The sequence below is a fragment of the Phodopus roborovskii genome, unplaced genomic scaffold, assembly GCF_943737965.1.
Source record: "Phodopus roborovskii unplaced genomic scaffold, PHOROB, whole genome shotgun sequence".
NCBI classification, from domain to species: Eukaryota; Metazoa; Chordata; class Mammalia; order Rodentia; family Cricetidae; genus Phodopus; species Phodopus roborovskii.
The window spans coordinates 6,022,128-6,049,326 of NW_026126625.1; the positions used below are offsets into that span (position 1 = coordinate 6,022,128).

A 27,199-nucleotide genomic window follows, 5' to 3' on the forward strand; every position below is an offset into this window, starting at 1 on the left:
CTAGAAGCGGCAGGAGGCGAGGTATCTCGCGGTTGGTTACTGTCCTCCGTCCCGTGTGAGGGAGGTGGAGGGTCTCAATTCTTGACTGCTTGGAGCGTCCGCCATGAGGAGAAGGTACGGGTCTCTTAGGGGAGGGAGCCAGTATTGAAATGCGTTCTGGTACCAGGTTCGAGAGCCAGCGTACGCCTGAGTTCAGGCCCCAGTTGAGACTGGGGCACTGGATCGAGCTCGGGAGGGCAGCTGCGCCCGGGGTGACTAGCGAGGCGAGAAGCGAGCGAGACAGCGCAGGGTGGAGGCCCGGGTGGGTGCGTCTCAAGCCCAGGCTCAGCTGACGCCGATCTCAGGTGCAAGAGCCCCGGCTGGAGCCGCCTCAGATCCCGGCTACTCCGCCACGTCTCGGGTGCAGCTTCTGACAGCTGCGCCGTGTAAATGCTGAGCCTGGAATGGTGTTGGCTTTTCCTTTCTCTAATGCCTGGAATACCATTGCTCGGTAGGCCGGGTCAAGAAGATTGCCTTGAGGTTAGCCTAGGCCACACAGCAGCAAGACAGGCTCAAAAAGCCGTGGAGTTTGTTTTTGCTTTTTTTTTTTTTTCTCGAGACAGGGTTTCTCTGTATTGTTTTGGAGCCTGTCCTGAAACTCGCTTATAGACCAGGCTGGCTTCGAACTCAGAGATCCACCTACGTCTGCCTCCCGAGTGCTGGGACTAAAGGCGTGCGCCACCAACGCTCAGCAGCCGTGAAGTTTTAAGTGTATTGTCTTTTTCTAAGTGGCTACCATTCGGTGTTAACGTTTTATTTGAATTGGAAAATGGCTTGATTTCCTTACAAGCTAACAAACTCAAAGTACGAATTTTTTTCCTGATCGTTGTAAGATTCCCAGGCACTGCTTTTGGGAGTGTCTCAGTTTGCAATTGGACCAGAACTGACTCTTGGGGCAAGAGGCTGAATGCCCGTTTTTGCACTTCTAAAATAATAGGGCTCTTGTGCTGAGGCTATACAAATGCCTTCTGAAAGTAATGGGTGAAGTACTGTGAGATTAGTATGAGCTTGTAGTTATTGGCTCTGTAATTTGTAAGAGTCTTGGTTAAGTGATTATTGATTTTGATCATATTTCTTAACCCTAGATACTTGGCCTCAAGAGAATGGGAATAGAATGCAAACACTTAATGAATAGTACTGTGATTACAAATTCAGTACATGGTCAAGAATTCCAGATGATCTCATCTGAATAACATTATACTTAAACTCTTCTGGGATTAAGGTAGTGATGCTTTATGTAGGCTAGTAAAACCCTAATTGACATTTAAAGGAAGCTAGTATTCAAAGTCTATTTGGATACGATGACCCAGAAGCCCAAGGAAGGAGAGTTCAAGACATCCTGCACTATAGACAAAGATCCTGTCTCAAAATAGGAGATCCAAACAGCTGGGTGTGGTGGTACACATCTATACTCCCACAACTCTCTTGAGAGATAAAGGCCAGGAGGTTCTAGTTCAAGGCCAGACTAACATATGAGACCATCCCTCAAAACTGTGTGTGTGTGTTTTGTTATGGGTTGTTCAAGCATCTTCTGATTTTTTTTGGATTTTTGAGACAGAATTTCTCTGTGTATAGTCCTGGCTGTCTTGAACTGACCTTGAACTCAGAGAGATCCACCTGCCTCTCTGCCTCCTGAATTGTGGGATTAAAGGTTTGTACTACCACAACCAGCATGAATTTTTTTCTTTTTAAATTTCAAGACAGGAGCCAGACATTGGTGGCGAATGCCTTTAATCCCAGCACTTGGGGGGCAGAGGCAGGTGGATCTCTGTGAGTTCAGAGGTCAGCCTGGTCTACGGAGCTAGTTTCAGGACAGGCTCCAAAGAAATACAGAGAAACCCTGTCTCTAAAAACAAAAAAAAAAAAAAAAAAAAAAAAGAAAAAAAAAATTCAAGACAGGGTCTTATTGAGAATACAGGAAGGCCATACTATGGCCAATGCTTTGCCTTGGTTTCAGTTGGATTTGAGATCCTTGAATTTATGCCTCAGTTATTTTTAAAAAAACATTTCTTTTTTATTTTGTTACTTATTAATTTGGGGAGGCTTTTAAAGCAGCGTCTCTACACACCCCTGGTTGTCCTGGAGCTCACTGTGTACACCAGGGCCTCTGCCTTTTGGGTGCTGGGATTAAAGGTGTGCACTACTGCATGTGGCCCCATTTTTGAAGGGGGATCTTTTTATTTTAAATTACATGTACTTGTGTATGGGTATTTGCACGAATACAGGTGTCTAGAGACAGACTCTACATTGGAAGAGCAGCAATAAGGGATGTATTCTTAGACTTGACCCTACAGCCATCGGTAATAAGGTGGTTCTCAGCAGCCATGTCTTCAAACTAATCTCATTAAACTTGATGAAACCTCACTTTGAGGTGTGGATCTTCTGGTAACCAGGGAACTTGAACACTGGTTCAATGCGGAACATCAATCTCGTGTTAACTATTCTGAAGCTTGGTGCAGATGGACATGATAACCTGGCTAATATGAATCCTTGTCATTTTGCCCCTGGAGCCTCCCAAAGGCACCATGCAGTCTTGTATAAAGTCTAGGTTGGAGACACCATTGAATCATGTCTAGCCCTCAGAAAATGTTAAGATTTATTTTTAATGATGCGTATATTGGGGGGGGTTGTAATTTAAGAAAAGCAGTGCATGGGACAGGGTTCAAGCAGGGTGATTTTTATTAGGGAAAAGTACCATAAAAAGGGGAAGGGGGAGACCAGCCTCCAAGGACAGGAGCAGCAGGAGAGGAAAGAGGGGCATAGGAAGGGGAACATAGTGAATGTGCACAGATGGTGCACATTCTAGTGACTGGAACTGAGGGTGTATCCTGTCAGAGCCCCAAGGGCAGGCCAATAGAGATGCCCCAATACTAACAGTGTGAATATGTGCATGTAAGTGCAGCAGGTGCTTGGAGTCCAGAAGAGGACTGGAGTTATAGTTGTGAGGCACTTTTCATGGTGCTGGGAATTAAACTCAGGTCCTTTACAGGAGGAGTGTTATTAACCACTCTCTCTCCAGGCCCCAGAATATCTAATATGTGCTCTTAACCACTCAGCCATCTCTCTAGTTTGAGATGGGGTCTTTAAATTTTTTTTTATTCATTATTAATGTGTATATGTGTGTGAAGCAGGTTATAAGCCATGTCACAGCACTCACGTGGAGGTTATTGGACAATTTTGTAGAGTTGGCTTTTTCAGCTTTTTCATGAGTGATGAGCATTGAAGTCAAGTTGTTGGTTAGGTTTGTGCAGCAAGTGTTTTACCCTCTGAACCATTTGTAGTGAGGTAGAGGGAACACCAGTTTGAGGCCAGTCTAGATGACACCTGAAATGGAGAGATAGGTCAATGGTTAAGAGTGCATACTACTCACAGAGGTAGGCTGATAGGAAGCAAAGCCAACCTGGTATATGGAGTTCTAGGAGAGCCAGGCTAAACAGAAAATCCCTGTCTTGCCCTCACTCTCCTCAAAAACAAACAAACCAAAACAACAACAAAAAACCAGTGCATTCTACTCTTCTAGAGGATTGGAGTTCAGTTTCTAACATCTAGCATCTATATCAAGTGGTTCACAATCATCTATAACTCCACTTCCAGGGAACTCTTCCAGCTTCTGTTGGTGACTGCACTCATGTGCATATATACCACACACAAACATACATGTAATTAAAAGTAAAATCCTTGACTGTTTAGTGATTTGGAGGCCATGCTGGGCTACATAAAACCCTTTCTAAACAAAACCCACAAAATTCTTATAACAACTCCCAATCCTCTCACCCCACTCACCCTACCCAGACAGGGTTTCTCTGTGTAGTTCTGGAGCTGCCCTTTATTTTTGAGATTTAAAAAAGTTTTTAAAGATTTATTTTTATGTCTTGCCTGCATGTTTCTGTGTGAGGGTATTGATCCCCTGGAACTGGAGTTAATACAGACAATTGTGAACTGCCATGTGGGTGCTGGGAGTTGAACCCGGGTCCTCTGGAAAAGCAGCCAGTGCTCTTAACTGCTGAGCTCTCTCCAGCCCTAAATCTGCCTTTTTAATCCAGAGCAGTGGGATTAATGGTATGCACCACCACGGATGCCCAGCTGTTATCTGTCTTTGCTTATAGCCATCTTAGCTATGAAGTGGTATGTCATTGTGATTTTGATTTACATTTTCTTGATGACTGATGATGAACAACCAGCCATTTATAGATCTCATTTGGAGAGATATGTGCTCAAATTCTTTTATCATTCATTTATTCAGGAAAAAAATGGTTTTATCTTCTATATATGTTACTGGACCTAAGTGGCCTTGATGGCATCTGAAAGTTAGGAGCATAGGGAATCATTGGCAGGAATGGTTTGTTTTTGAGACAGGATCTTACTATGTAGCTCTGGCTGGCCTGAGAGAGCCTATAGCACTGGTGGCCAAAGAGCACCACCTGCCTCTGTCTTCAGGGTGCTTGGATTATGTGCCACCATGCCTAGTCCTCCTTTCACATTTAATCAACAACTGGTAAAATGAAGATGATACAGATGTGGTAATGGGGGACTGGGAGAGATGGCAAAGAGGTTAAGAATACGGGCTGCTCTTCAAGAAGACCTGGGTTTAATTCTTTACATCTACATGGCAGTTCACAGTGTGGGTAACTCAAATTTCAAGGGATTCAGTGTCCTCTTCTGACCTCTTTAAACACCAGACACATAAACATACATGGTGCACAGACATAAAAGCAGGCAAAACACATTTAAAATTAAAAAATTAAAAATGTGTTGTGATGGTGACATGTTCATAGTTCTTCAGATGAGACTGACAGGTGAAGGGAAGCTAATTTGTGAAAATACACAGCATCAGAAAATAAACCACGTATGAGTAGGGTAGGGGACATTGTCCAGGGAAGATGCAGGAAGTTCTGTTGGCTGCAGGCTGGAGGGGTTGATAGGTAGGAGGGTAGGGTAACTGAACTGTTGGCCTAGGTGAGTGTGTGTGAAGTGTGACCTTTTTTTGGGGGGGGTTTCAAGATAGGGTTTCTCTGTGGCTTTGGAGGCTGTCCTAGAACTAGCTCTTGTAGACCAGGCTGGTCTAGAACTCATAGAGATCTGCCTGCCTCTGCCTCCTGAGTGCTGGGATTAAAGGCGTGACACCATCAACAACTAAAACACCATCAACATGCAGCAGAGAGTATGAAATCTTTGGGAGAGGTGGCCATGTCCTTAGGAACTTGGATCAATTTACTTTTTTCATAAAAATATAGCTGTCATGGAGGGTGGACCTTTAAGACTAAGGAAAAAGTTCTATTTTTTTGTTTGTTTGTTTGTTTGTTTTTCTTTGAAACAGGGTTTCTCTATGTAACAGCTCTGGCACTCAGACAGGCCTCAAATTCACAAAGATCTGCCTGCCTCTGCCTGGCTCAGAGACAGTTATATTTAATGAGATGATAATATCAGTTTTGACATGGCCAGCTTTTTATTATCAAAGTAAAGTTCAAAAGGCATGCTTCCTCGGGGAAACATCTTAGCTGGACATTGATTCATAGTATATTAACTGCATAGTATAGTATAGTATAGTATAGTATATTAATTGCCTTTAATTACTAATATTTCTAAGATGAATGGAGTACAGTAAATCTTTACCTTTAAAAAATTGTTGGATTGACTGGGTTTGGTGGCACACATCTTTAATCCCAGCACGTGTAAGGCAGAGGCAGGTGAATCTTTGTGAGTTCTTGGCCAGCCTGGTATACAGAGTGAATTCGAGGACAGGCTCCAAAGCAAGACAGAGAAACCCTGTCTCTGCCTGCATTTGCCTCCTGAGTGCTGGGATTAAAGGCTCTCATTCTATTTCCCATGTTGGCTTCAGCCTCAAATGCAGGCTTCACAGGCACAGGACACACCCAGCTCTTTGGCATCTGTTTTTAGGGGCTTTTTACATGCAAACTCTTATGTTAGGACATTTTGTTTGGCTTTTCTTTTATAAAAGCATTTGTAATTCAGTATTATTCTGCCATACATAGAATCGTGGATCAAAGTCATTGGATCTTAACTAAGTGAATATAAATTTTGCTTCTGTGGCATTTAGAAGACAGAGAGTGGCTATGGGCTTATTAAACTAGTATACTTACACTGATTTCATTTTACTCTTAAAGCCACTGGGAAACTACTCAATTTAGCTCTTGAAAATAGTGCTTTTAGTTTTATAGCAGTGATGCTGGCTGTTATAAGCAAAATGGTTTTATATTGATTTTCAGTGAAGTGCTAGCAGAGGAGTCCATCGTATGCCTCCAGAAAGCTCTGAGTCACCTTCGGGAAATATGGGAATTAATTGGGATTCCAGAGGAACAGCGATTACAAAGAACCGAGGTTGTGAAGAAGCACATCAAGGTGAGTTGAGTGGTACTTGTCTTTCTGCAGTGAGACCAAGAGGTAGGGATGTTGCTGCCTTATTTGAGACAGCAGACAGACTGATATTTGGGGACTTGGATAGGTGACTTAGTAGGTAAAGGCACCTGCAACTCCATGATATGTGCCTGAAGACCCGAGCTTCATCACCAGACCCCATCCATATAAGGTATGAGGGGAGAATTGAGACCATAAAGTTGTCTTCCCTCCTCACACTCATTCTATGACATCTGCATTTCTCAACCCCACATCATGTGCATGTATCATAATAAATAATAACATTTGGTCATTCATACTAGGATATCACAGGCTCTTTCAGGTTTTGTTTATTTAAAGCTTTTTCTGAAAAATTTGAAATTATGTGAGTTTTGAGATGCTAGATGGTTTTGTTGTGTTTTGTTTTATTCCCAGTGGTTCCAAACCTTTATTAACTTTCTTCTCTCACACAGGATCTTCTGGATAGGATGATTGCTGAAGAGGAGAGTCTGAGGGAACGGCTTCTCAAAAGCATATCCATCTGTCAGAAGGAGCTGAGTACCCTGTGCAATGAGTTGCAAGTGAAGCCATTTCAGGTGTGGCAATGCAGAGTGCTTGGGCGGGGGGAGGGGTGGCTGGGGTCTAAGACAGAGGAATACGTTTTAACTTAGCAATGTAAATGGAAAGTGTTCTTATAGGAGGAGAGAGAGACATGAGAAATGTGAAAGATAGTTACCCTGTTGGCATGAAATAGCTAATAGGTTATCAAACACTTCTTGCTGTATTTTATTTTATAGAGCATAACAAGGTTTTAACTTTGAGGAAAAGGGTGGCATGGATCTTTGTTTAAAAGAGGGGGAGTAGGGGGACATTGAAGAAATGGGTTAATTGGTAAAGTCCTTTCCTCATAGGCATGAGAACCTGAATTCAGTCCTCATAATCCTTGCAAAAAAAGCCAGATTGCCAGGCCATGATGGCTCACATCTTTAATCCCAGCACTTGGGAGGCAGAGACAAGCAGATCTCTGAAAATTCAAGGTCAGCTTGGTCTACAGAGTGAGTTCCAGGACAGCCAGGGTTACACAGAGAAACCTTGTCTGGAGAGAAAAAATCATAATGGTGCCCTATACTTGTAACCTCAGCATTGGGGAGGCAGAGATAGGTGGGCTTAAGTTTAAGCTTCAAACCAATGAGAGACCTTGTCTCAAAAAAAAAAAAAACTAAAAACAAGATAGCAACTAGAGAAAGGTTCAGCAGTTGAGAGCATTTGCTGCTCTTGCATAGGAGCTGATTTCAGTTCCCAGCACAGGCTTACAACTGTCCTGAACTCCAATACTAGGGACTCCAGCACCCTCTTGTGACATCAGTGAGCACCAGGTTCACATGCAGTACACTTACATCCATGCAGGAGAGAAGCTCATATCCTTATAAGTAAATCTTTAGAACAAAAAACAAGGCAGACAGTTTCGCCCAAAAGTTGATCTCTGTCCTCCATCCATTTGTTCTCATACATTGTATGTGCTACCATCCACTCTCACAGAATAAAGTGGGTACATAGGAGGCAAGGATGCCTAGTGATACAAAGAAGGAGTACCAAACAAAATTAACCGTTGTGGCTCTTTTAATGATCAAAAGCTGCATACCACTGAACCATCCAGAATGGTTCTGAAAAGTTGGGACACATAGGGAGTTTGAAAGGCAATGATGACTGGTTCTTATGTTACATTTGTTGTTACAGGAAAAACTTAACCACCTGTGTGTAGATGGAGTAAGTCTAGCAGACCATGACATGAGAGCAGTTTCCTGAAATTAAAATAAATGACTTTCTACATGAAGTTTCTCTTTTTTTCTTAAACTCTCAGTGTGAAATTAGGTATGTGAGAAGTACACTGGTACTTCTGTCTTCCTTGAATATATGGCAAAGTTTTAACTGCTAAATGAAACTATTTGTAGAATATAATTACCATCCACTCTATTCCCTTAATACACTAGGGATAGAGCAGGAGCTACTAAATTGATTGTTATTGGTAAAGAGATGCTCATAGGATTTTTAGTGTAAGTATTCAGTTAATAAAAACTAGATATACCATCTTCTAGTTAACCAAAGTAAGCTTTCTGGTCCTTGTACACCTCTTGGCAAAAGTATTCTGGTACGTAAAACAGATTTAATAAAATAGATTGAATTGGTGGGAACATAAAATGAGGACCTTTTGCCAAATTAATGATTTCAGTTCTGCAAGATAAAATGAGTTCTGGAGTTAGTAGTGGTCATGATGATTACACAGCTATATTTACAATTGCTTCTTAACTTGGACTTACATCCTAATAAAACCATCATAAATTTTAGAAAACTGTACAATTGATCCAGTTCAGTTACTGAATATTACAGCTTACACTTGGTTATTGTACATATGCACAAAACACCATCATACACAAATGTCCAACCTGTGGATTAATACAAAACTGTAATCTAACCACTGTGGATACAGTTCAGTGGTAGAAGTTTGACCAGCATGATATCGTAGTTTTAAACTCTGGTATTGCTCAAAAATAAGAGATCAGGCCAATTAGATGCTATCAGTGGATAAAACATTTATCATGTAAAAGCTTGCAGAACCCACATAAGAATGAGCGGAAAGAATTGACTTCATAAAACTGTCCTTTGACTGTCATATGCATGTCCCCTACTATACACAGTAATACTATGCATGTCCCCTACTATACAACAGTAATAAAGTTAAATTTATAAAACTAGATTTTTAAAAAAAAATTATAAAGTTCTTCAATGAGGTCTTTATTGTTAGTGGTGATTTTTTTTTTTTTTTTTTTAAATGTGGGTGTGTGGTTGTGCACATGCCATTGGCTTGTAGAGGACAACTTGCTTGAGTTGGTTTTATTCTTCTACCATGTGGGTTCTAGGGATCAAACTCAGATTGTCAGGCTTGACAACAAGCCTTGACCCTACAAGTTCTCAGGTATGAACTGTGTGTGTCAGTGTTATGTCACAGTGTCAAAAGGTTGTATACACCTAGTTGTTGCTTGAGGTGATTGGTAGTGAAGGCCTGTAATTTAGCATGTGGAAACCCTAGCCAGGAAGATCTCAAGCTCAAAGCTGGTAAGACCATTTTAAAAAAAAAAAAAAAAAAAGTATTTCATAGTTTGTGTAATTTGAATTCTGTATTGAAAGTGAAAAACTTGCTGTTTTCATACTTGCAATATAGATTCTGCTCAATGCATATTGCTTTTGTCCTGTTGTGAAGATGAAAAACTATGAAATGTGTTGCTAAGTTGAAGACTACCTATATTTAATATCACTGCACTATACATTTAAGAATGGTAAAGATGGTATGTAGGGCAGTAATTTAGGGGTATTTTACCATAGTAAAAAATTGGAAAAGGAAGTTGGGCATGGTGCTCCATGTCTGTAATCTCAGCACCTGAAACACAGGCAGCAGGATCAGGACTCTGATCCTTGGCCACACAGTACAAGAGATAAACAAGGTCCTATTTGCCTTTCCCTGCTAGAGGGCCTATGTGATCCTCTTTACATGATTTTCTGTTGGCTATAAACTGCTATTTTGTTTTGAGACAGGGTTTCTCTGTGTAATATCCCTGGCCATCTTAGAACTCACTTTGTAGACCAGGCTGGCCTTAAACTTACAGATTGTCGCCCGCCCCCCCCCCCCCGCCCCGCCCCAAGTGCTAGAATTAAAAGTATGTGCCACCACCCCAGGCTTAAACATTTGTCATTCATATTCTCTCCCAGTTTCCTTCCCATCCTTGAACCTTACTATAGTCCTATCTTATTTCATACAGGAAGAAGAAAAAGAGACAACTGTTTTGCAATTAGAAAAGGATTTGCGCACTCAAGTAGAATTTCTGAGAAAACAGAAAAAGGAGAGAAAGCAAGAACTTAAGCTACTCCAAGAACAAGATCAAGAACTTTGTGACATTCTTTGTACGCCTGTATATGATGTGGACAGCACTTCTGTCCCCTCCTTAGAAGAGCTGAACCTGTTCCGACAACATGTGGCAACTTTGAGGGAAACCAAGGTATGCTGCCTGAGTTCATTCCACCCTAAAACTTCATTTTAGCTTCTAGGTATCTTATAACAATTTTGTTTATCTTAGGAATCTAGGCACGAGCAGTTTGTTAACATTAAAAAACAAATCATATTGTGTATGGAAGAATTAGAACACACTCCTGACACAAGCTTTGAAAAAGATGCAGTGTGTGAAGATGAAAGTGCCTTCTGTCTGTCACTGGAGAACATTGCAGCCCTGCAGAAGCTGCTGCAGCAGGTAATATGTACTCAAATTATGGTTAACATCTCAGCAGTATTTATCAGCTTGAAACAGCTGGCAGCTTTTGCTTTACTTTTAAATAAGATGCCAGTGTGAATTAAGGGAGGCAGCTCCAGGCCAGCCTCATCCATCTCATCCATCGAGTGAGCTTGAGGACAGTAAAGGCTACACAGAGAAACCCTGTCTTGAAAAACCAAAAGAAAAAAAAAAAAAAAAGAGGGGGAGTAAGTGAAGACAACGAACCAAAAAACAATATGTAATAATGTAATATACCTGTTTGTGTAGTGTATGCAAGACGTCGTTACTAAGCAAGTTCCCACTGGGACTCGTGCTCACTTATTAAGCTAGGCTTGTCAGCCAGTGAGGCTTACAGGTCTGTCTCACCTTTCCAGAGCTAAGCTGTAGCTGTACTTTCTTGTTAGACTTTCCTGGAACCATCAGCTCCCAAATAATGACACAGAGACTTATAATTATGAAAGCTTGGCCGTTAACTTAATCTTGTTCCCAACTAGTTCCTATAATGTAACCTATTTCTATTAATCTATGTTCTGCCATTCTGTATGTCCAACTCCCTCCATGTCTTCCTGTCATCTCCCCTCTGCCCAGATTCATTCCCAAGTTTTCTCTGCCCAGCAGTCCCACTTAATCTTTCCTGTCCAGCTATTGGCCATTCAGCTTTTTGTAACGAGTATGGTTTTTCCGCCTGCCGTTCAGTCTTGTCCTGCCACAGGGCCAGCCCCAAATAATGCACAGAGACTCTGTGTTTGATATTATGCTGTTGGCCAGGTGCTAGTTTCCTATCGGCTAGCTCTGTCTTAATTATTAGCCCATTTCTATGTATTAACACCTGGTCTTACCAGGGAGAGGCGGCTGGCGGCTATTCCTTCTCTAGACTCTCCATCTTGGCTCCTCCTTCCTATTTCCTCCTTGTCTCCTAGCCCCTCCTATCTTCCTTTCCTATTGGCAACAGTGCTTTATTCATTAACCAGCATGAGAAACATATAGACATAATGACATCTCCCATCATCTCCTCTTTTTTGTCTAAAATAAAAAGGGTTTTAACCTTAACATAGCAGAATATATCACATAACAGTTATCAAATAAGAATCACAGTCTATTTAGTCCATTAACATTTAGCAAGATTTAAGAAAATATTCCATCATCTATTCTATCTTTGTGAGTCTAAAGTCCTATATGTAAAATATCTTTAATCCTAACTAAGGAAATCTATAACCATACTATCTGTCTTCAACTCCTTCAAAGACCACAGAAGGATAGTATATAAACTCTAGAAATGACAGAGACAACTCACTGCCTGGTCACCCGAAGTTCTTTTGTAATCTTCCATCTTCAGCCCATAGACCATGGTGTGTCTGGCAGACTCTTCAGCAAAGCAGGAAACTTTAAACTCTCTTCTTTTATTGGCAGCTTGTCAGTCATTTTTCTCTGTGTCCTGCAGACTGTTCGGCAGACTCTTCCATGAAGCAGGAACTCTGTAGCAATGTCCATCTTGAATCACCAGTCACTTTTCTGTAGGTCCTGCATGTCCAGCTTATACAGCATAAAGTCAAACAGTCCAGACAAGAGCAGTATCTTGTCCAAATGGCTAGTCTTGCCATATTGGAAGCAAACTCCATAATGAGTTTCTTCAATGTCCATCTTCCTTTCTGACGCAGGTGGTGTTGCCAGGAACAATTATGTCTCATTGTCAATAAAAACCCTAAACCATTTTTAAATGCCATATTCTATAGGTCTTTGAAAGGTTTGAAGAATGCCTGTCTACCTCAAATACATCTCTGTGTATCTTGAAAAACCTAACTAACTTAACTCTAAACTTTGACTATCATAGATAAGTATTATCTGTACTACATTATACATTACATTTCTAAATGAGCTATATAAACACAATACCTAAACAAAAGGAGAATATACACATCACAAAATTGACCTTAAATTTGTATCAATAAATGAAAATCTGTTCCAAAACAAAGTATTCATATCTATACCATAATCCCCTTTTTACCTTTAAAAGGACATTGGTTGTTGTCATTAGCCATTTAAAACCAAGCCCACTTAAATGAAAACAAACATGTATAAACAATATTTGGGAATTTGGGCGTCATTCTTTCCAAACTACTTCCTGCTGGTAAAGGGTGCTGTCATGGGAGATCCTGAGAAGACGCAGAAATCCTGGCTGTAGTCTGCAAGGCTGCTTTGTTCAGCTTGTTTTGAATGTTAGATCACCAGCAACTCTGTTTCAGGGGGTCTGGCTTGCTCAAACCACATTATTCTTGACGGAATCCACAGCTTTTATTTTCTGTGGAAACAAAAATAGAAATCCTTTTCCCCAGTAACTTGTCCTTGGACTTAAATTTTGGAGTCAACACATTTTTTAAAATATATAAATTGAATTAATCCAGCAGCATTTCCTTTAACAGTTGTTGTTTTCTTAGCAGTTAAACAATACAAAGACAATATAATACTGTACAGTGTCCAGATTTTCTCCATCTGTGGCTTTTTTATTATTCTGTTTCTTTTCTATTTTTTGAGACAGGGTTTCTCCATGTAACTCTTATCTGTCCTGGAATTTACTCTGCATACCAGGTTAACTTTGAAATCACAAGAGATCTGCTTGCCTCTGTTCCCGAGTGCTGGGATTAAAGGTGTGTGCCACCACATCCAGCTCCTCTTTGTCTTTTTAAAACCATTTTTTTATTTTCTCCCAAGCCTACGTATTTTTTAAAACCTCACTGTAAACCTTTAGAGGTTTTTCTTATATGAATCTGTCTTTACTGTAAATCTTTATCTTTTTCTGGCCATGAGTCTTTTATCTGGTAAACAACAACATTGCTGAAATGAAAGTCATAGTTGTTCCTGCCTGGTTTACTAAAGATGGCGGCGGCTATTTTACCGCCAGCAATGAAAGCTGTGCTCACTGTCTTGGTCTGCATGCTGCCGGCTTGGAGATGTGGTCACTGCCATTGCCAGCTCTGATACACACCAATAAATTGTTAGCAGTGCTTTTTTAAAGCCGTGCAGTTTTTTGCCGCTTATGCTGAGTCAGGAATCTTCCCTTAAAGGAGCCGCAGAAATTTTTGCTTTTCTCACACAAAACAGAGTGCAACCCAGAAAATGTTGTTACCAAGAAACCTTGGTTGTCTTTGTTCTTTTGTTTTTAAAACCCTTTTTTAAGCTTTTGTTAAATTTTAAGTGGAAGTTCTTATTAGCCCCACATTGGGCGCCATTTGTAATGAGTATGGTTTTTCTGCCTGCCATCCAGTCTTGTCCTGCCGCAGCGCCAGCCCCAAATAATGCACAGAGACTCTGTGTTTGATATTATGCTGTTGGCCAGGTGCTAGTTTCCTATCGGCTAGCTCTGTCTTAATTATTAGCCCATTTCTATGTATTAACACCTGGTCTTACCAGGGAGAGGCGGCTGGCGGCTATTCCTTCTCCAGACTCTCCATCTTGGCTCCTCCTTCCTATTTCCTCCTTGTCTCCTAGTCCCTCCTATCTTCCTTTCCTATTGGCCAACAGTGCTTTATTCATTAACCAGTATGAGAAACATATATACATAATGACATCTCCCATCAGCTTTTTATTAAACCAATTAGGTACCTTAGGCAGACAAGGTAAAACAGCAGCACATTTCACACAATGATCAAACATCCCACAACACTTTTCCAGCATCCCCTACCAGACTCAGCATTGTGCTTGAACTCAGGTCCTTATTGCTTGAATGGCAAGCACTTTATTGACCAAGCTATCTCTTCAGGTCCTATTTTCCTTTTTTAGTGGTAGAGATTGAACTCAAATCTTGTAGTCTCATGAATCCTGTACCCAAGCCAATGAGCCATAACCATAGCCTTGACCTTTCTTCTTTTTTTTAATTTAGAAAAACATCCAAACCACCTTTTGTGTGAATAAGAAATGTAACAAATATTCTTAGAACATTAAATTGACATTCCAGATGAAATAGCATTATCCATTTTAATTATCCTAATGTTTAATTATAATAAAAATCAAAATTTTAATCCTAAGCACATGGTGGCACATGCCTTTAAACCCAGGAAGCAGAAGCATGAATCTCTGTGAATTCCAGGCCAACCAGGGCTACATAATGAGGCCCTTCTTAAACACAACAACATTGGGCTGGAAAAATGGCTCAGAGGTTCTGAGTTAAATTCCCAGCAACCACATGGTGGCTCACTACCATCTATAATGAGATCTGATGCCCTCTTCTGGTGTACAAGCATACATGCAGGCAGAATACTACATATAATCAATAACTCTTAAAAAAATAGATGACAAGTCAAAATTTGAATTCTCTTAGAGGTCTGATATCCTATGGCATTGACATCCTTACAATGTAGGTTTAGACAGCATGAAAACATGTTTCTCAGCATTCAATGTAAAAGTGTGATAGCATACACCTAAATTATAATCCCAACACTCAGGAAGCTAAGTAAAAGCCAGTCTATGCCACAAAGAGAAGATATGACTATAAATATATGGATCTTATGAAAATTTTTTCCTTTGAGAGACTAGAAGGCTAGCTTTCTTGATTTTAGTGTGACCACTGCCTTTCCTTGCAACAGCTGGAAGTTAAAAAATCAAAAAATGAAGCAGAGTGTGAAGGGCTCCGTGCTCAGATCCGAGAGCTCTGGGATAGGTTACAAGTACCTGAAGAAGAGAGAGAACCTGTGGCTGCAATTATGACTGGATCAAAAGCCAAAGTCAGGAATGCGGTAAGAAGAAAGTGGGTACTGGGTAAATAGTGCTCTCTGACCAGTGTCCTTACACCTACTGTCTTGGACCAGCAAAGACAAGTTCTATTTTGGCACATTTTGTGGGCACATTCCTTAGATTTCTGGCTTTTATAATGTTATAAGGTGTGTTGCTGATTTACTTCTATAGGTTTGTGTTGTAATTTTATTTAAATGTGGAAAGGTAAACAAGTGAATATTTAAGTGTGGCTATAACCTTTGTCTTTTTTTCTTTAGCTGCAATTAGAAGTTGATCGCTTAGAAGAACTGAAAATGCAAAACATAAAGCAAGTGACTGAGACAATTCGAGTGGAGCTGGCTCAGTTATGGGACCAGTGTTTTTATAGCCAAGAACAGAGACAAGCTTTTGCCCCTTACTATTCTGGTTAGTACAGAGTTGATGATCTTCATGTGGCCACCCTCACAGGTCTTATAAAAGCTCAGACACTCACCAGGAAGTTCTGTATTTCTGCTTCTGAGCAGATAGAGCTAAGCCTTAAAAATATTCCCTCATTTAGTTTTCATGTCATAAGAAAAGATCACTAAGCCCTGTGTCAGTGGTGCACACCTTTAATCCCAGCAGAAACCAGCAGATCTCTGTGAGTTCAAGGCCAGCCTGGTCTACAGAGCGAGTTCTAGCACAGGCTCCAAAGCTATAGAGAAACCCTGTCTCGAAAAGAAAAAAGAAAAAGAAGAAAAGGGCACTAAGCTGGGTGGTGATAGATAGCCTAGGTAGGCAGGCAGATCTCTGAGTTTAAGGCCAGCCTGTTCTACAGAATGAGTTCCAGGGCAGACTCCAAAGCTACAGAGAAACATCGCCTCATAAATAAATAAATAAATAAATAAATAAATAAATAAATAAAATAAGAAAGAAAGGAAAGAAAAAAAGGGGAGGGGGAGCATTAAAACACAAAGTTTGTACAACTAAACCCAGAGATAGCAGCTAAATGCTTGAGTCAGGGGAGTGAAGGAGAGTTCCAGACTGTCTTAAATTGAACAGAGAGGTGAAATGTCCTAACAAAATAGCAGATGTTTTGATGTTTTATGTTGCCCAGTCTATCAGTTATGCAAAGCATAAAGGAAGAGAATGAAAAAAAGAAAGACAATACATTTTGTAGGTTGTTTTTCAATTTAGACACATTTTGTAGATTGTTTTTCAATTTAGACTACTGTGGCTGGCTTTTATTCCTCTCTCCCTTTCTCTTTTCTTTTTTAAGGTTTATTTTTACTTTATTCCTATGTCATTTTAGATTATAAGGAAGAAAACTTTTCATGATGTAGGGTTAGTTACTTGGAACGCCTGCACAGTAACCTCAGTTCTCAACCTTCCTCGTGCTATGACCTTTAATACAGTTAGTTCCTCGTGCTGTGGTAGCCCCCCCCACCATAAAATCATTTTATTGCTATTATGTATCCTAATACAAATCTGATATGCAGGATATCTTATATGTGGCCACAAGAGATCTAGACGCACATGTTGAGGATCACTGTACGAAAGGGATTTGTATAAAAAAGAAAACAAAACCCCAAACCAAAAAAACCCACTACTGAACTTTTATGTTGCAGAGGACTACACAGAAAACCTGCTTCACCTTCATGATGCTGAGATTGTAAGGCTACGAAACTATTATGAAGTTCATAAGGAACTATTTGAAGGTGTCCAGAAGTGGGAAGAGAGCTGGAAACTCTTCCTGGAGTTTGAGGTAACCTCTTCTGTATTTCTCTAGAGTGAAATCAACCATCATGACAGCACACCAGATGTGGTAGCCCATACCTTTAATCCTGGCGCTTGGGAAGCTGAAGGATTGTCATGGGGCTCTACCCTAGACTGGGCTTCACAGTGAAAGGAAAAAGCATTACAAATAGAGAAGTCAGACTCTGAAAAACCTGAGGCGTTCGTACAGCTAGATCCTCTGGTAGTCCTTACTTCTGCTTGCAAGCAGAAGTCATGGGCAGAAGTGTAAATGTAGTCTGTGGTTGGCACACCCACATTTAAGATGGCATAAAAGAGGTTAGTGCCCCCTGCAGTTCTTTATAGGCTATACCAGTCAGGCACTATGTCAAGAAAACGGATTACCTGCCACTAGTTTTGAGTAGCACACCTAATTTATAATATGTACTCATTACTATGTATATGGTAGAAAATAACAAAAATGAAAAGTTAAAAAAGGTTTTTGTTTTGTTTTGTTTTGTTTTTGATGGTGCTGAGGATTGAACCCAGAGTCTCAGACATGGTCTATCATTCAGCTACAACCCCAGCCCAACATTTTGCATTTTGGCAATGCTGGGAAGTTAACCCAGGCCTTACCTTGTGCTAGCTGTAAGTACAGAAGTTAGTGGACTCATAAAGGCACCACACTAATTCAGTTCCTGAGTGCAGGTCTCCTTGCATCCCCTTTACATATTCTTTATTCAGTTCCATTGTCATTTAAAAAAGGTCTCACCCTGCTGTGGTGGTGCATGCCTTACTTCCAGCACTTGGGAGGCAGAGGCAGGCCAGTATACAGAGTCCAGGACAGTCAGGACTGTTACAGAGAAACCCTGTCTCAAAAAACAAAACAACAAAAAGAAAACCAAAACAAGGTCTCACTCTGTAGCTCCAGATGGCCTGGAACTCAGAGATCTGCCTGCTCCCAAATGCTGGAAATAAAGGCTTGAGAAGCCAGCTCAACTTATAACTCTGTCATCTCACATTCATTTATTACTTTTATTTTTTTAAAGTATAAGGTAACAGACAGGGAGGGGGTACACCTGGCCTTTCCCTCCCCTAAAGATCTATTGACAGTGGTTTTTAAGGGAGGGAGACTTTTCTCTTAAGTAGTATAGCTACTGGAAAGTTGCCCATGCTCATCTATGATCTTTTTTCATATATTTCCTTCTTTTACATATCGATCCCAGTTCCCTTTCTCTTCCTCCATCCCATGTCCCCTGATCCCCCCCTTCCTGTTCCCTCCATCTTTTTCCCTCCCCTCACTCCTCAGGGAGGGTGATGCCTTCCAGGAGGGATCATCAAAATCTGTCAAGTCATTTGGAATAGGATCTAGGCCCTCCCTCTTGTCTCTAGGCTAAGGGAGTATCTCTCCATCATCTACCTATGATCTTGTAAGCAACCCTAATTGGAAGTTCTTTGGGCCAGGCTCCTCAAAAAAAAAAAAAAATGTAGATGGGATAGTTGGCAAGAGGAAGGGAATCAGCCGTGGGAAGGTGATAAGAGAGTTGTATATTGAATATGAACAAAAAACATCACGTACATGCATGAAAACGTGAAATTCAGGCAGGGAGTGGTGGTGGCACACACCTTTAATCCCAGTTCTTGGGAGGCAGAGGTAGGTGGATTTTTGAGTTCAAGGCCAATCTGGTCTATAGAGTGAGTTCCAGGACAGACAACTAGGACTAGGGTTACACAGAGAAACCCTGTTTCAAAAAAGAAAAAGAAAATCACTATTTTGTGCAAATAATATATGTTGGTTTTTTTGTTTGTTTTGTTTTTTAAAGAAAATGTTAGTTTTCATGATCCCTAATAGATGACTTTATATATGGCAGGGAGTGCCCATGGCCTAGAAAATTACCATTTTTCACTGTTAAGTAAATAGGAATGCACAAGTTATAAAATCACTTTAATATATTCATCTGATTAGGAGTCTTAGCAGAAGTAACTGGTGTCTAAGGTAAGTTTCTGTTTTTGGTGCGTTATGTAGTGTGTGTGTGTGTAAGTGTTCATGTGGGTGGGAGGGAGCACATGTGTCCATGTGCAAGAGATTATATCAGGTGTCTTCAATTGCTCTTTCTTTTGAAACGAGGTTTCACTTTGTAGCTCTGATTGCCCTGGAACTCATTGTGCAGACCAGCCTGGCCTTGAAATTACAGAGCTCTGCCTGCCTCTGCCTCCCAAGTGTTGGCTTCTATCTTATGTCTTGAGATAAGATCTCTCACTGAACTTGGAACTCATGGTTAGCTGGCTGGTCATTGGCTTCAGGATCCTCTTATCCAACAGCTCCAACTGCTGAGCACTGGGATTTACAGGCATGGGTGCTGGGGACCTGAACTCCAGTCTTCCTGCATACTTATCAAGTAATCTGCTGATTCATGGTCACAGCCCTCTAGGTTTTACTCTAATAAATGTATTTTTCACAGAGAAAAGCTTCAGATCCAAGCCGGTTTACAAACCGAGGGGGAAATCTTCTAAAAGAAGAAAAAGAACGAGCAAAGCTCCAGAAAACACTCCCAAAGGTAAATTCTGGTTGTAAGATAACCTACTCTTGGTCCTTTTTAAACACAGGAAGAACAGTAAGCATGTACTGGGCCTTTATTATAGCAACTGAGTATCAGAGTCTGAATTGTCTATGTCTGCCACATTAATTGGCTTAACACAAGAGAAGTGTGTTTATACTTCTGGATGCTAGAAGTATGAGCTTAAGGTGTCTTTGATAGGGTTGGGTCTCTCCTGACTTCTATGCCATTCACTATTCCTGTGTTTTCACTTCATCTTTTTTTTGGGGGTCTCTGTCTTAATTACTTACTATCAGTGCTGTTGTAATTGGACCTACCTAATGACCTTATTTGAATCCATTTACCTTAAACACTGTCTCCAGATACTAACAATGAGGTGTGGGTACTAGGGTAAATGAAGACTTCTCAGTGGATTATAGGATAACAATTGTGCCTATAGCATAAGGCATACTTTTACGAAAGCGCTGTGTACTTTATTGTTTTCTGTTTTATTAATAGTATTAGCCTTTATTGACTTTTGCCAGATAGTATTCAATGGTATTTCATTTATTCATATCATTGCCTAATATCCCTATAGATTAATGTTATTTCCATGTGTGCAGATGAGGACTCCGATATTAAGTTCAATTTATCCACCTTTATTGCTAGTTAAGAGGTTGACTCCATATTGAGACCTTGGTAATATGTGTGGTTGGTTCCACAGTCCTGTTCATAACACACCCTGTCTAGATAATGTTGATATTCCCAATGCTGCTTGCTGCTGCTTCCAATTTCAGGCATCACAACCTCCATTTTCAGACTGGGCCCTTGTTTTTTTTTTTTTTTTTCTTTTTTCTTTTTTTTTCCTTTTGTGTGTGTGTGTGTGTGTGTGTGTGTGTGTAAATGAACTCTCAAGTCTTTGTTTGGTTTCTGTTCATGTGGGTCCAGCTATTAGAGGGTTATGACACTGGAAAGAGTCTATCTTTAGGATAATTATTTCACTTCAGATTATCACCAAAGGTTAGAGGTAAATAACATGTCTTTGTTTCCGGGCCAGTTGGAAGAGGAATTGAAAGCACGGATTGAAAAGTGGGAACAAGAACAATCAATGGCATTTATGGTGAATGGGCAAAAATTCATGGAGTATGTTACACAACAATGGGAATTACATCGGTTGGAGAAAGAAAATGCCAAACGGGAAAGAGTAAGTTGTGCACACAAATTAGGAAAAGAGGATAGCAATTAGCGGTCCTGTGTCTCTTCCAGGGATCTGGGTTTATTAAAGATTGCAGCGGTCTTCTACCTCAGCCTGCAGAGATCTATACTGGGGTTTCTGGTCCTGCTGTCTTACTAAACATATCATTGCTTCATTCAGCAACTAAAGAACAAGAAGCAGACAGAGACAGAGATGCTCTATGGCAGTGCTCCCCGGACACCCAGCAAGAGGCCAGGACTGACTCCCAACAAGCCTGGCAAAGTACGCAAGGTAAATCTACCTTCTTACTGTTGCTGTTTACAAGGGCACAGGGATGCTAGACTTCTTTGCTTTTTATTGTCCTTTGTCCTGCGAAGAAGGTAAAAAGATTTCTGTCTTTCTAGGCTGAGTCTATTTGAGGGTATATGGGAAAACACTTAAGAGTAGCAGCTTATAGTGACAGTCAAAGAGCGGCCAATTCTGTGCATGTTAGCAAGACCCTGCATGAATAATTGCCAGCAGTGGTGATGAAGTTTATCATCCAAAGCTGGGTGGTGTTGGTGTACACCTTTAATCCCAGCACTCTGGAGGCAGAGGCAGGCAAATCTGAATTCAAGGCCAGCCTGGTCTATAGAGTGAGTTCCAGGACAGCCAGGGCTACACAAGAAACCCTGTCTTGAAAAACTTTAAAAAACAAAAGTTAATCATCCTATAATTCCAACAGGTAGTCACAGTACTGGGTGAAAGACATCTTCCATACTTTTAATAAATGCCTCTTAGAATATTGGCTGGGATTATAGGCTTGAGCCACCACACCCAACATAAGCATTTTTAAAAATTAATCCTTAGCATTAAAAAAGTTTACAGCTTTATTTGGTATAGTAAGCATGCATTATATAAAATGTGTACTTTAATAAGTTTTGAAAAACCATGAACTATCACTATAGTGAAGATAATGGGCCTACCCATGACCCCAAAATGTTCCTAATCACACTTTGCTAGGGTCTGAGGAAAGAGGAAGAGAACACAATCAGGAATTTACTGTGTCACAATGTTGCATTTTCTTACATTTTATACAAATAGAATCATCCAGTACATTTTGTAGGGTTTATTTCATTTAGCATGTTTTTAAGATTCATCTATGTTGTAGTATGTATTAATAAGTGATTCCTTTTTATTATTGGGTGGTATTCTATTTTGTGCATGTATAATCTGCTTGTCCAGTCATGCTACCGACATTCTTCCCACCAGCCTGATCCCAGAGCTGTTTCAGCCCCAAATGAACACGCAGACGCTATATTAGTTACAATACTGTTGGCTATTGGCTAGGGCTTCTTATTGGCTAGCTCTCTTAATTATTAACCCATTTTCTTAACTATTTCTTAAATATTAACCCATCAATCTATGTACTTCCATGAGGCTGTGGTTTACTCAGTAATGAATGCCCAGCATGGTGTTGCTCCAACGTCCTACATGTCAACTTACTCTGCCTACCTTTTTCAGAATCATCCTTTTGTCTCCTAGTTCCATATCTTCCTGCCTCATTGGCCACAGTGCTTTATTCATCAACCAATAAGAGAAACATATTTACAGACGCCATCCCCATCACAGCCATCTGTTAAGGGATATTTATTTCTAGCTTTGGCCTGTTATAGATAAAATTGCCATATACATGCAGAGGTCTTCATATGGATATATGCTTTCATTTCTCCTGGGTAAAATGTTTGGGTTAAATGGTACATGTCTTGTGCCATATAAGTAGTTATATAAGATTATAGTTCCATCTGGTAGGTCTAAATAGGCTTTGAAACATTTCTTAACTTTCCTTAAAGCTGTGCAACTTTTCTTTAGAGGCTTCTTTCCTGAACACTTCATGCTCACTTCCCTGCAGGGTAGAGTTGGGTTATTGGAAAAACTGATGTTATTAACCTCCCCAATAAAGTGTCTGTTCTTAGATGAACACTACCACCCTGTCCAGTGCTACACCCAACAGCAGTATTCGACCTGCCTTTGGTGGAACAATGTACCGTTCCCCTGTATCCCGACTACCTCCTTCTGGCAGCAAGGTTAGTATATTCTGTACAAGAATATCCCTGTTTGCTTTGTGTTTTCCTAGAGGTCCTCCTCTGCCTAGTTGTTTTTCGTGATCACTGAGATTCTAAGAGTCAGGCCAGAGCCAAACAGTCAATAGACCAGAGCCTTTTTTTTTTTTTTTTTTTTTTTTTTTTTTTTTTTTTTCTTTAGACAGGGTTTCTCTGTATAGCCCTGGTTGTTCTGGAACTCACTCTAGACCATGCTGGCCTCAAACTCAGAAATTCACCTGCCTCTGCCTCCAGGGTGCTGGGATTAAAAGTCTGTATATCCACAGCCTAGCAATAGTTTGATTTATACTCATTAATGTTGGCTATAATTAGAAATAGTACAAAATTACAGAAGCATTTTCATTTGTTGAAAATTCTGCCACGCAAGCCTTTAATCCCAGCACTCAGGAGGCAGAGGCAGGTGGATCTCTGTGAGTTCAAGGCCAGCCTGGTCTACAGAGCTAGTTCCTGTACAGGCTCCAAAGCAATACAGAGAAACCCTGTCTGGGGGTGGGGGGGGGAGGATTAATTCTGCCTTGATACTAAGCCAATTTAGTGAATGATTTTTTTTTTTAATGAAATTCAAGTCAGCAACTCAGCAGTTAAAATAAAATATTCTAACAATATAATCTAAAGATATATTAATTTGATACTTAAATGAAAGGGAATGAAGGTAGGAAGGTATTAAAAGTTTGTTTTCCATAATTAAGCCATCATGATCCTATTAACAGCAGAGCTCTATGTAAAGATACTGCTGCAGTTTATGATGCTAAGTGCTCTTGAATCAGCACTAAGGTATTTCAGACAGCATTTGTTGGCAGAGTATGGCATAACATGCAAATTCCCAGTGTGTTGTGTGTTCAGAGCAAAGGCTGTGGTGAAATAGATACTACACAAGCAGCTGATGCTGGAAACACCTCAGATTCATGAGACTTTGATTTTGAATTTTTTTTTTTTTAAAGATTTATCTATTTATTTGTTTATGTGTGTGGATGCTCTCTATCTGCATACACACCTTTATGAAGAGGACACCAGAAGGAGGGCATCAGACTCTACTATAGGTGGTTGGGAGCCATTATGTGGTTGCTGGGAATTGAACTCAGGACCTCTGGCAGAACAGCCAATGCTCTTAACTGCTGAACTATCTCTCCATTCCCTGAATCAGTTTTTGGTCACACACATTTAGAAACTGGGCTGGGTGGGCTGTAAGGTGGTGGCTTCTAGTGACACTGGGTAACTAGACCCACTGAGGAGTAGAACTTTACTAAGAAGTGTAATTCATGCTGGGAGCCAGGGGTTTAATAGCTCAGTGTCAAGCATGACTTACATTCTGCAGGCCGTGGGTTTGATGCCCAGCACATTTTTAAAAAACTAAAACTGCACCTGTTTTATTTTGAGATGGGGTCTCACCATGTAGCTCTGGCTGTCCTGGAACCCACTATTTAGACCAGGATCTCAACGATCCACCCACTTCTGTTGGGATTAAAGGTTGCAACACCATGCCTGAATTAAATGCACCATTTTAAAGCCAGAAATGTAGAATTATAGATATCTGAGTAATATAAATATGGCATCAGAGGTTTTATGTGAGTACATTTATTCTAGGGTGATGGATAACATGGATATCTTTCTCTCTGCAGTCAGTAATCACTTCTATGTGTTCTGGAAAGAAAACACCTAGAGCTGCCCGCCTCAGGGCCAACAAGGAAAACATGGAGATCGATGGCAGCATGCTGAGCGGTGGGTACTCCGGCTCGACCCCCCTCCAGCACAACTGCAGCATTAAGTCTATTGCCAGCACCTATTCTGAGTTTTCGGTAATTCACCTTTTGATATCTACCAGTCTCTGGGGAGCACACAGTTGGTAGAGCAGGTGTCTTCCCACGGGCACCCCAGATAGTCAGGACAGTGACCTGGAGGCTGAGAATCCTTTTCCTGCCTTGATCATGGTAGGTGTGGGTGGTTGAAAGGGGTACATGAAGGAAGTTGTCAGCAACTAGACATTTGACCTGGATCCTTCTGCTTAAGCTGTACCATTCCTGGCTGCAGGAGGTAACCTGCTAATGACTGCCCTGGTGCTCTTGGTGGAGTTCTTGGTAATTATCTTAATTCTTTGTTCTTAGAAGGACCCGTCCCTCTCTGACAGCTCCACTGTTGGGCTTCAGGTCTGTATGGCAATCCCTGCATGTCCCATGTCCCCTTTCCAAACTGATCTGTCGTCTGCTGGCTTCATTCCCATCTGGGCGCAGTACTATACTAACCCATAATCTCATCTGTATTAACATAGGACCTAAAAAAAAAAAAAAAAAAAACAAATAATACAAAAACAACAGCAAACACACACACACACACAATTCCTATTATAGGCTTCAAAAATAAACATCTGGTTTCTATTTCCAATAGACTTACATGCTGGCTAGTAGAAAACATGTTCAGACTTGAATTGGATTCTCAGCCCCTACCTAAGATTATGCACATGTAACATATATATATATATGTATATAAATATATATATAAATAATTTTTCTATTTACAAAAAAATTAAGAATACCTAGCCCAGTTGTGATATCAAAGGCCTAGAATGTGCTAGAAAGAGTAAAGCCCCCCCCAAAAAAAAATGGGGATGGGAACCCCAGCTGTGTGCTGCTTATACTGAGGCTCTTGGCCTGTGTGCTGATTATTTCCTGGAGTATATTCCCTTCCTAACCCACCGGACTGACTTCCCCCTGTCTGTCTACATCTGCTGGCTATGCTTATTTCCTCACTTCTACTTATTTCTACCAGTGAGTTGCTAACATGTGTGAAGACTGAATGCCTTTTCACTACAATAGTAGTTACCGTCCATTACCTGCTTTGAATTTGAGACACGTAACCATCTGTTTTGTCTTCCCTCACTATCTCACCAGTGAGAGGTGAAGGCTGCCCCTTGTCCTTGTAGGGGACACCAAGTTAAAGCTAGCACTGCCTCCTGCTGCCACATGTTGGGACATAAAATGAGTGTGGCTAGTTTGGGATGTTAAATGTTCTTGGCCTTCTTCCCAACAACCTGGGTAGTAGTATTTCTATCTGGGGAAATGGGTGTATGGAACTGGTTGGCTGACTGCTAAACAACAGATCCAGCTTTTCCTTTTTTTGTTTGCTCAGCCAAAGCCCATTTTATCTGTTTGAGGCTTAAATGTACCTACACATCCATCTATCTCTGCCTAAGCCTGGAGGGCTACTTCTGGTATCAGCAGCTTTGGCTGACAAACTCCATGGGGCAGCACCAAAGCCACTCATTCAGCTGACAACTAATACCTGTCTTCCTTGCTGACCATTCTGTTATCTCTTGTCTGTCTTTTGCTTTTCCACCATGTACTCCAGCATGAGATCAAATCACCAGCAGGTTACAAAGCCCTCAGCCCCCCGGGATTGGTAGATAAATGGTCTGGCCCTTGTTTTACAAAGGGATCAAGAAACCAAAGCTTCTAGCATGTACAAGGCCCTGGGGTTCTATCCCCTGCAGGGAGAGGAAAAAAACAAACAGAAAACTTGTTATTTGCTTGGCCAGACTACACAAGTAACTTTGAAATGTAAGGGTTTAAGATTGGGCTGTCTGAGGATAATAGTGACATGTGACTAACAGCATGGTGCTCAGAGTTCCTCAGTCTGTTCCCAGCACAGCTGTGCTAGAAACTCTGAGGACCCTGCCCTGGGGGCTTTGTGCTAACCTTAACTGCACTTGAGTGGAGGGCCATGCACTAGTGCTTTCACTGATGATGTTTATTCTTCAACAGCGAGAACTTTCAAAGGCTTCCAGAGCTGATGCTACTTCTCGAATCCTCAATTCAACCAACATCCAATCCTGAGACTCCTTGACCAGTTAGCCAGCTGTGGCTTCCTGTGCCTAGCCTGGAATGACTTATGCAGGGAATGACCTATAGTTTTTCTTCACTTTAAATGTTTGAAACAACCTTGGGCGGGTTCTGTTAGATGGACCTAACTTAAGACTTGAGTACAATAGGTTGAAAACCCTTCATAGGTGTAGTGGGTCCACAGAGACACCCTCAAATCTAGTTATGACTGTTAAGTACCAGATGTTAAAATTTGTACTAAGTTTTTTCCTCTACCCCATAATTCTACTTAAAGAATGATCAAGGGTTTGTCTTACTTAACTACAATATTGGAAAGTGATTGTACCCAGTCATGGGGTATGAATTAGCAATTAACATCTTCACCCAAAATTTTTTTTTTTTTTTTTTTTTTTTTTTT

The 27,199-nt window shown here is 40.8% G+C and overlaps 1 protein-coding gene across 3 annotated transcripts; it reads left to right on the forward strand.

Moving 5' to 3' along the window:
• On the forward strand, positions 1-27,154 carry Prc1 (protein regulator of cytokinesis 1). 3 transcript variants are annotated; one of them, XM_051206534.1, is made up of 15 exons: positions 1-114; positions 6,267-6,399; positions 6,867-6,989; positions 10,209-10,445; positions 10,524-10,694; positions 15,296-15,445; positions 15,701-15,848; positions 17,030-17,166; positions 19,598-19,693; positions 20,730-20,876; positions 21,048-21,158; positions 22,823-22,933; positions 24,589-24,765; positions 25,072-25,113; positions 26,725-27,154. In XM_051206534.1, the coding sequence occupies exons 1-15, from the start codon at positions 104-106 to the stop codon at positions 26,794-26,796; spliced, it is 1,866 nt and encodes a 621-aa protein (XP_051062491.1). In that variant the 5' UTR covers positions 1-103; the 3' UTR covers positions 26,797-27,154. The 3 variants fall into 3 exon arrangements, with proteins under 3 accessions (XP_051062491.1, XP_051062492.1, XP_051062493.1); XM_051206535.1 differs by lacking the exon at positions 25,072-25,113 and having other exon boundaries at positions 26,725-27,153; XM_051206536.1 differs by lacking the exon at positions 25,072-25,113 and having other exon boundaries at positions 24,589-24,688; positions 26,725-27,153.
• Positions 27,155-27,199: the final 45 nt, after the last annotated feature.

Bases quoted from the DNA above. Each gene is read 5' to 3' on its own strand.
- Prc1 (XM_051206534.1), top strand. The intron at 17,167-19,597 runs GTAACCTCTTCT...TATTTTTCACAG, and splicing joins AACTCTTCCTGGAGTTTGAG to AGAAAAGCTTCAGATCCAAG. The intron at 21,159-22,822 runs GTAAATCTACCT...GTCTGTTCTTAG, and splicing joins AGCCTGGCAAAGTACGCAAG to ATGAACACTACCACCCTGTC.